This window comes from Microtus pennsylvanicus, chromosome 4, assembly GCF_037038515.1.
Source record: "Microtus pennsylvanicus isolate mMicPen1 chromosome 4, mMicPen1.hap1, whole genome shotgun sequence".
Classification (NCBI taxonomy): domain Eukaryota; kingdom Metazoa; phylum Chordata; class Mammalia; order Rodentia; family Cricetidae; genus Microtus; species Microtus pennsylvanicus.
The window spans coordinates 40,980,001-40,990,073 of NC_134582.1; the positions used below are offsets into that span (position 1 = coordinate 40,980,001).

The 10,073-nt window shown below is 42.2% G+C and overlaps 1 protein-coding gene across 1 annotated transcript in view; it reads right to left on the reverse strand.

The window, feature by feature from the left end:
- Sh3rf2 (SH3 domain containing ring finger 2) overlaps positions 1–10,073 on the reverse strand; it is a 105,573-nt gene that overhangs the window by 47,852 nt on the left and 47,648 nt on the right. The window contains 3 exon segments of the mRNA XM_075968759.1: positions 2,957–3,052; positions 6,450–6,593; positions 6,595–6,720. Of these exon segments, the coding sequence (XP_075824874.1) occupies positions 2,957–3,052; positions 6,450–6,593; positions 6,595–6,720 (366 nt within the window).

The following is a 10,073-nucleotide window of genomic DNA, read 5'->3' on the forward strand; positions in this document are numbered from 1 at the left end:
GTGGATGTGGGTGGAGCCTTGTGACTGGTTTAGCCAAAGGGCAGTAAGCCAGGGTGTGTAGTGTTAGTTACTTCAGAGGCTTTCAACTGTGAAGACACAATCCATTCTCCCCTTCTGTGGAAACTAGGAAGGACACATGCTCCAGATGTCACAGCTAAAAGACGGCCCAGGCCTATTAGTGTGGGTTCCCAGGAGGTTGTGAGTAGAACAGCTCAACATCCTATTGAACATAGAGCGTGGGTAGGAAACAGCATTTTCTCTGCTGAGCCACTGAGATTTTGGAGCTGTTTGGTAGTCCAGCATCACCCAGTCTTTTCTGTTTAAATACTGCAATTTACTTCTTTGGCTTAGTGGCTTAGCTCTGGATCTAGCCGGCTCTGAGTCCTCTTGTGACTTCCATGCCCTAGTTGCTCCTTCCTCCATGCAAACACACCCAACCTTAATTGCTTCTCGATTGGCTCAGAGGGCATTTGCTGACCTCCCAGATAAAGTTGCACATCACAACCTCTTGAAGGTATCCTCTGCTTCACTCTGCACCATCCATCATCCTTGTAGTCAATTACCCGCGTGCCTGACGGTGTGATCTCTGGGGTTAAGGACCCACGTCTACTCCGCATCTTTAGAATTTCGTGTAGGGCCTGAGAGAGCAGGTGCCAATGGACGACTAAATAAATGAGCATGCAGGACAGGGTCAGAGTGAATGGTTTATTTTTTTTCTAACCATCTTCAAATAGGTTTTCATTTATTCAATTTAATGCCTTAAAAATTGTTGTATTGTTTGTTACCGGATCCCAAGGCCTTTCACAAACTAGGCAAGTCATTTTTCTATGGAGGGCCTGTTCTGTGTTAGCTGGTCTGTAAAGTGTAGCAAACACACCTGCCACATGTTTAGAGAAGACAGAAATCAATCAGTGTTCACCTGGCTTCTGAAATGTTCTGGACATTTTTTTCCCCTCCCCAGCAAAGCTGCATAAATGGTGGAAATTTGAATAGACCAGAAGGTGTACCAGGCAAAAGGCAGGTGGACCAGGAAGAGGCCCAGGGAGAGACAACGCACAAGGAAGAAGAAGACGTTTCATTTTAGAGTACACACCCTAAAAGCACAATTGTTCTACATCTCCCTCTACCCTTCCCTCCGCTGGTACTTGGACTGGCTGTGTGAAGGATATACCCAATCCCTGGAAGCTGGGCAGTGCATAGGGCACACCCTTTGCTGTAGAACCTGTTCCGGCTTTCATGCATGGAAGAATTGGCTTCTTCTCCCCAATTATGCCTCAGCCCTATTTTCAACACCCTGCTGGAGGGTGGGGACACTGCCTGGTACTTTTTATAGCTCTCCAATACTCACTTTTAATGCTTTTATGCAGGGTAAGCACCCCGAGAATGCAGTTAAACAATGGAAATTCTCTTTTGAATTTGCAATGACTTGCTTCAAACTAGGGTGAGGCTCGTGGCTAGTGAGGTTAGAGAGACTAGAGGTTGGGTAATTATACTGGAGAAACAGATAGCCTAGCTTGGTTTTTAAGTCATTTAAAAAAAAACCCACAGAAGTAAGGCTGGGGAATTAGCTCTCTAGGTAATGTGCTTGCTGAGCAAAGGTGACGAGCTGTGTTTGAATCCCCAGACCCTGCGTAACTGGGTGTGGTGGCACATGCCTGAAACCCCAGTACCGGTGGTGGGGGTGGGAGACAGGCAGGCCCGTGTGCTCGCTGGCCAGTCAGTGTCATCAAAACAGCAAACTCCAGATTTACTGAAAGACTCTCACAACAAAGATGGGACCGCTGTAGGGGACGGAATCTGATGTCAACTCTGGCTTCCCTCTGGAATTTTACATCCAGTGGTCACGACTCCCAGTATGTTGGTAGATGTTGGTGCGCATCATTGCTGTCCCTTGCCCACTTCTATGCACAAATACACAGTTTTAGAGCTGCTTTCAACTTAGTCCAACCTTGTTTTATTGTGGTAGAAAACATACGTGTTTCCTACCGCATATGTGTTCTCTATCATTTTCTTTCAGTGTCTAGCTCAACAGTGTTGAGCATTCATAGTGTTCTGGACAGATCTCCATTACCGTCTCATCTTGGGAACTTGAAAATCTATATTTATCTGATCTACATGGGAAGTAGAAAAAGACAAGATCTCCTAAGTAAACTGGGAGTGTGGAGATTATGGGAGAAGGCAGAAGTGGAGGGGAGAAGAAAGGAGGGGAGCAGAGAAAAATATATAGCTCAATAAAAACAATAAAAAAAGATAAAATAGAAAATCTATACTTATTCAATTTGTTTTCAGCTCAACAATAGATCATAGATTTTCCAATAATATCAAGTGTTTCACAATATTATTAACATTTAAATGGTATATATAAAATTTTTCTAGTACCATCATGAAGAGTAGACCAGGCCTAGTGGTGCACGCCTTTAATCCTAGCACTCAGGAGACAGAGGCAGGTGGATCTCTGTGAGTCTTGAGTCCAGCCTGGTCTGCACAGTGAGATCCTGTCTGCACCCCCTCTCCCCCCACCAAAGTGAGTCCTTACTGTTGATTATTTAGATTATTTCTGCATTTCACTATTACATATAATGCTATGGTGAACATTTCATTTCAAATGTTTTGGACCAGCAACTTTACATGTTGACTTAAATATTTCCTTATAGTCAGCTCTCAGATGTGGAACTGTTGACGGAAAGCAGTGCACACTTTAAGTATTTTTTTAAAATATGGGTGAACTTGCATTTTGATGAGAGAAATTTGATCACTTGACACTCCCAAAAAGAGAATAAAAAAGACCAGTTTCTCCATATTCACCAGAACTAGGTGTCATTGTACAGACTTTTTCTTTCGAGGTTCCAAGTGAGTTCTAAGCCTCATATTAAATAGGAATTGCTCTCAGGCATCACTGGGGCACACAGACTCTCTTGAGCAAGCTTGACTCAATGTAGACAGGAGTCTCACGTACCTCTACGAACAAGATGGGGAAGATGCCCACTTTATCTCCCAGCTTCCCTTCCGCCCAGTTCTCATCCACTCGGCTGATCACTGTGATGATGTCATCCTGAAAGAGAAGGCCTCATGTCAGCTCTGTCTTCCACGTTCAGGGCATGGGATCTTCCCATGGAGACCAGTTTGTACCGGGGAACAAAGGGTGGAGCTCTTGAGTAGGTTGTGTGGGAAATATTTCTGTCATCTTAAAAGGTAGTGTTCAGGCACCGAGATGTTCAAGATGAAAGGAAGTTTTTGGCAGATGAGTGGAACCCAGTAGGAAAATTCAGAACACTCCAAAGGGAATCCGTGGTTTTCATTTAAACTATCCTGATGGAGAAGCCAAAAGGGAAGCCATAGGGGATTCAGCTCTAGCTTGGTAAAGGGGAATAACTTTCGTTCCCATTTTGAAGACTTTTAGGACTGACTCCATCTTAATATGTTAAAAATAAAGCGGTTTTCATTCAAAATTTTCTTGCTACAAAAGATTACATGTAAAGTTGGAGAAAATTAAAAATATTGATAAGAAAAACAAGTGGATCCTGTCTGCCACAGCACAACCACCGCTAATAGCTTGCTTCACATTTTTAGATGCTTTTGTAGTAAGATAAAAGATATATGCATATAAATGTTGATCTCAGTTCTTTTCAAGGATACACATATGCCTTCCATAAAGTGCATAAATTTTGGAAATGAGCTGGAACAATCAACTATAGCCATGAACCCTCATCCAAACCAAGGTGTGAAACCTAACACCTCCTTTGTGCCCTTTCCCACACTCCAGCCTCGTGACCTCTGGTACCGCCCACACTCCTTTTGTCTACTCTCCTACTTCATACAAATGATGTCATACTCAATACCCTAAGAAGAACACTTTTGTTGCAAATCTCTCTCTCTCTCTCTGATACATGTGTGTGACATGTACCATGGTATGTGCGTGCTAGTCAGAGGGCAGCTTCTGGGAGTTGGGTCTCTCCTTGAACCCCGTGGTCTGGGACTGGACTCAGGTCATCTGGTTTGGCAGCAAGTGCCTATGTCTACTGTGCCATCTCCTTAGCCACCACAGCCTCTTCTTTGTGCTTTTGAGAGAGACTTGCTATGGCCCCCACACTGACTTCATTGATCTTCTTATTCATCTGCCTTAATCTCTCAAATGTTGAGATTACAGACATGCCACAGTATTTGGCAAAGGGAAGATCTCGGGTTGAATTTGGACATGGGGTTTAGGATGACCCTAGATTTTTCTAGAGAAGTCTCAGCGTTCCACAGTGACAGAATGGACAAAACCCTCATCACACTTCCCCACTGATGTATATGTGTTTACTACTAGACTCCCAGTAAAGCAGAAGGAAGGGCATTGCTCCATCACTTTGTTCCCAGAGACCTGTCAGATGGGGGAGGGGGCTGGACTGATGACTCAGTAGTTAAGAGCACTTGCTCTTGCAGAGGACCCAGGTTCGATTCCCAGCACCCACACAGTGACTAGCAACCATGTGTGACTCCAGTTCCAGAGATCCAATGCTCTTTTCTGTTTCCACATGTGCCAGGTATACACATGGTGTAATACACACATGTGGGCAGAACTCACATACATAGCATGAAAATAGATTAAAATATATTTAAAAGAAATCATTAAATGAACGGGTTTATGGGTTTTTATTGAGGAATTATAACAGTACCACTTCATGGACTTACATGTTAACTTGTCATAGCAGCAACTAATAAGGAAACCCCAGCTTAGATTTCTATGAGGGGATTTGGACATCTATGGTACAACAACTTCTGAAAACTCCGTTGAAGCTCCAGTTAATACTTTATTTTATAAGTGTTATTATAACCATATGTCACTTCACAGCAGTAAACCATTGACCAATACATAGTCCATGTAGTTGAAATTATACACACACTTCGCTTACATATGTGCATGAGTGTGCACACATACAGATATACATGTTCACTCATGTGTAGTGTGTATACTCTTTAAAAAATCAGCAGACAAAGCTACAGTACTGAAAACAGCCTGGTATTGGCATAAGAACAGACAGGAGGACCAATTGAACAGAATAGGAGACCTGGATATTAATCCACACTCCTATGAACACCTGATTTTTGACAAAGATGCAAAAAAAAAAAATAAAATCGAAAAAAGCATATTTAGCAAATAGTGCTGGAATAACTGGATATCAACATGTAGAAGAATGAAAATAGACCTATATCTATAACCATGCACAAAACTCAAGTCCCAAATAGATCAAAGACCTCAACCTAAAGCCAGCCACACTGAACCTTATAGAAGAGAAAGTGGGAAGTACACTTGAACGCATTGGCACAGGAGATCACTTCCTAAATATAATCCCAGCAGCACAGACACTGAGAGAAACAATTAATAAAAGGGACCTTCTGAAACTGAAAAGCTTTTGTAAAGCAAAGGACACGGTTAACAAGACAAAACGACAGCCTACAGAATGGGAAAAGATCTTTGCTAACCCCACATCAGACAGAGGTCTGATCACCAAAATATACAAAGAACTCAAGAAATTGGACACCAAAAGATCACATAATCCAATAAAAAAAAATGGAGTACAGACCTAAACAGAGAACTTTCAATGGAGGAATCTAAAATGTCTGAAAGACACTTAAGAAAATGTTCAACTACCTTAGTTATCAGAGAATGCAAATCAAAACAACTCTGAGATTCCATCTTACACCTATAAGAATGGCTAAGATCAAAAACACTGATGACAACTTATGCTGGAGAGGTTGTGGGGTAAAGGGAACACTTCTGCATTGCTGGTGGGAGTGCAAACCGGTACAACCCCTCTGGATGTCAGTGCGGCAATTTCTCAGAAAATTAGGAAACAATCTTTCTCAAGACCCAGTAATACCAATTTTGGGTATATATCCCAAAGGATACTCAATTGTGCCACAAGGACATGTGCTCAGCTATGCTCATATCAGCATTGTTTGTCATAGTCAGAACCTGGAAACCAACCTAAATGCCCCTCCACCGAAGAATGGATAAGGAAAATGTGGTAAATTTACACAATGGAGTACTACACAGCAGAAAAAAATTACAACATCTTGAATTTTACAGGTAAATGGATGGAGCTAGAAATCACCATTTTGAGTGAGTTAACCCAGACACAGAAAGACAATTATCATATGTACTAACTCACAAGTGGTTTTTAAACATAAAGCCAAGATAACCATCCCTCAAATCACAATCCCAGAGAACTTAGAAAACAATGAGGACACTAAGAGAGACTTACATAGATTTAATCTACATGGGAAGTAGAAAAAGACAAGAGTAAATTGTGAACATGGAGACCTTGGGAGAGGGTTGAAGGGGAGGGGAAAGATAGGAAGGGGAGCAGAGAAAAATGTAGAGCTCAATAAAAATCAATACAAAAATCATCAGTGTTAAATGATGACTGTGGCTTCTCCATAGTCTCTGTGTGGTCTGTGATTACCTTGAGGAAGGTCAAGCAGTCCTGGTTCTCACTCTTATCCTTGTCTCGAAGTTCAAAGTTGTAGAGGGCCCTGCAGAGTGGTGGTGGCTGGGGCAGCTGCTTGATGACCTCCACGGAGCTGGCTGGGAAGATCCCACTGACCCCCATTGATCTCCCCCTGGTACCAGTTCTCATCAAGCTGTCTCCGGAGGAGAATGACATCTCCTTTATTAAACTTCAGGTCACCCGGATTCTTCCCTCTGTAGTTACACAAGGCCTTGGCTCGAGGCACCTGCAAGTGGCAAAGACCAGAAAATAGGAAGTGAGCTTAGGGATGGAGGGATGGGAGGTCTCATAGCAACGACTAGTGATGGTTGTGTGTAGACCATCTAGCTCATTTAGCCTAAGTAGCTGTCTTGTTTTCTTTTCCCAGCCTGTGATGAGGTGCTGTGGCAGAAACAATTTAAGAGGAAAGAGTTTGGCTCACAGTTCAAGGGACTCACCGTAATGGGATAGGCATGGCAGCAGTCTCAAATTAAGAAAATGTCCTTCAGGCTTGTCTAACACCCTGATCTTTTGGAGGCATTTTCTCAATCGAGGTTCCCTCCTCTCACATGACTTTAGTTTATATGAAGTTGATATAAAACCAGTCAGTACAGTGAGTTAGTAATTCTCTCTGTGTCCAACCTGATTTCGCCTGGTTGTACTTCTTTCTACTTATGTGATTAGGGTTGTTTAATATTTTTTTGGACTATGTTCACATACAAAACAGAGTGTCAGTAGAATGTCTACCTCATTAGGGCTTTTGTGAGCAATAAAGGATATCCATAATGCATTTAACATCTTGCCTGGAATATACCATGTGCTTAGTGAATGGCTTCCTTTATTAGCATCCTGTATAATGGGGAACTAATGACACCAGTTCTGCATCCTCCTCAGCAATGATGGAAGAAAATGGAAGTGGAAGCCACCTGCAAATAGGAAGTTGTTTGTGTGAGGGCTGAGGCATAATTTGTCTCCAGTCTTCTTCAGAATCTCTAGATCTCATGAACGTTTGGATCATTAGGAAACTCAACAGAGACAAGGAAACAATTAGTCAGGAATCAATCATAGCTTTTGAAAAAAATAAATCAGCATGAATCATCATTTGTCAAATCAGTAGTCTGTCTAAATAATTAATTCAGTCAAATGTTCTTACCCCCCGCCCCCAAATTGGGACTGGTTTCTCCACATGGGAATGACCTTGATCTGGTCTTATTGGAGGTTGACTTGGTACCCTGAAAGTTCTCACAGCTCAGGTTCCAACAAAAGCCTCTCTCTCACCTGAGATATTTGTGTGTGCCTTTCTAGGCAGTGGGATGAAACAGTTCCCATGCATTGTGATAGCTTGCTCTTCTGAGGAGAGTAGGAAGGCTTTAATTCAGGTCTCCCGGGATTTTCTGGGTCTACAATGCTCATTTGAAAATGGAATTCCAAGTAGAGTGTAGAGAAGAGACCTTGCATCCCTTTGGCGATGGGGTAATGGAGCTACAGATATTGTAAGGGGAACCTGGGCTTAGAGAATTACAAGGACACAGCTCACTGTGGGAAGGAGATTGGAGGGTTATTGAGCAAGGTGTAGAAGTGGTTGAATAAGGTGTAAGAAACACATTCATATAGTAAGAACTCTGTTGTCAATATAGTTAATAATGTTGATTCATAACCTTTAGCATGAAGTATCTCTCTCAATGTGCTGTTCAGTGTAATAGAAGTCAAGGAGAGTCGCGCAGACTAGGTTTCCACTGCATATCAATTTATCTGCTTAGGGAAATCCTAGATGTCTGTGCTTCAGAACACTAAGATTATTTTAAAGCCAGTGTTTTGGTATTGATATTTCTCCAAAGTGTTGAGTTTAGTTTTTTAACTTTTAAAACAAAACGATTGTGTTGCCTTAGAATTAGACAAAACTGGGAGCAGGGGAGAGTGGGGTAGAGCTTACAGGTAAGGTATGGAGCTATGGGAGGAAACTGGGAAGAGAATGAGCCAAACTGAGCAGGACAGGTAATAGCAATTACGACCTGCCTTGAAGAAGATGACTTTTGGGAAACCAGCATGTAGAGGGACGCGAGCAGGGGATCCCGAGGAAAGGCTAATCTTGTGAGACACCAGCGATCAATACCTCTCCTCCCAAATTCCTTCTCTCCAATCATCACATAATTGGCATCATAACACAAGCCACAGTTTTCTGGGCACATACTACATGGAGTACTGGCTGGCCATACTGTTCGGTCTTCCCGCAGCTGTGTGGGATGCAGCAGCAGCTCTGACTGCCATCTTGAACAATGAGGATGAAGGCGGCTTCTAAGCTACTGCCCTGGACTACTCTCTTTCAGACTTCTGTTTGAAAGCCTCATAAACTTTTATCTTAACTCATTTTCTTCTATATTTATAAAAAGGAAAAGAATGAATGATAAAAAATCCAAGTCCTTTACACAATCATGGTAATGTATATGGTAATAATATTTTCATACATACCAGAGACCATTACTCCAAAATGTATTTATTTAATTTCTTACAGCAACCACTGAAGTATATATAAATTCAAATTTCAAAACTTAAAATCAGAAAAGTTAAAAGTTGCCCAAATCCACAGAGCGAGGTCTAGCAGATCAGGTTCTGAACACAGGACTCTCTTAAGCATGAAGCTCATGCTTCTCAAAATCAAATCTGTGGTTTACCTGTGCCAGAATCCTGCAGGATGCTGAAAGCACACAACCCCAGCCCTCAGCTGTGACTTATTTGCTCAGTCTTCCTTGGAGTAGGATTTCTTTTTGGAGTTGCGTTTTAATTTTAATGAATCTTTTCTACCATCTAGGTTGGACGCTACTCATTTGAGCTACATCTTTTTCTAAATCAAATGGGGGCAACAGAGATTTGATATAAGCTTGTAAATTACTAACCTACTTTCTTCCTTTCCTTCCGGAAGATATTTCTAGTGCAAGTGCCATAACGTATTTTAATGAGTACCGAGAGAGTGCATTAAAGTAAAGTTGCATAAAAGTGCTTCAATTCCTTTGAAGTTGCCTAAACTTTGAAACTCCATGTTGGTACTAATTGTCCGTCTTCATCTTCATCATTTCTTTTCTCCATTCCTCTTCAACAGGAGGCAGTGTTGTGAACATGGACTACAGATTCTATATTCAGCACAAGGCTTTCTGTCTTAGATCTTCCTTCTGGTTAAGATGTCCCCTATTTATTCTTGGTACTCCCATTATAGTGACAGAAAACATTGTCTTCCATGTGCAGCTAGGGAGGGGGGAGGCAGGAGGGAGAGAGAGGAGGAGAGAAAGAGGATGACCCTGAAGGGAAGGAAATGGAGATTTCTCAGGGTTCTATCAGGCCACTGAAGTTTTCCCTTATGTATTGCACTATTGAATTTTTCACCTGCTCATCTCAGTCACGTGGTCTCACAACCCTGCGAAGTGGCATCACCCTATTTCATGGGACTGGAAAATTCTGATATGGTAAATGTCACCAGACAAGGCCCAAGAAAGACTGGCTCACCTGACCCCAAAGCCCTGGTGCTGCGGCCACACTCCTTCCATTCTAGCTGGAGGAACCAGAGTGTTTTCTCATTGGGAAATAGTCACCGGGACTGTTTAGTAA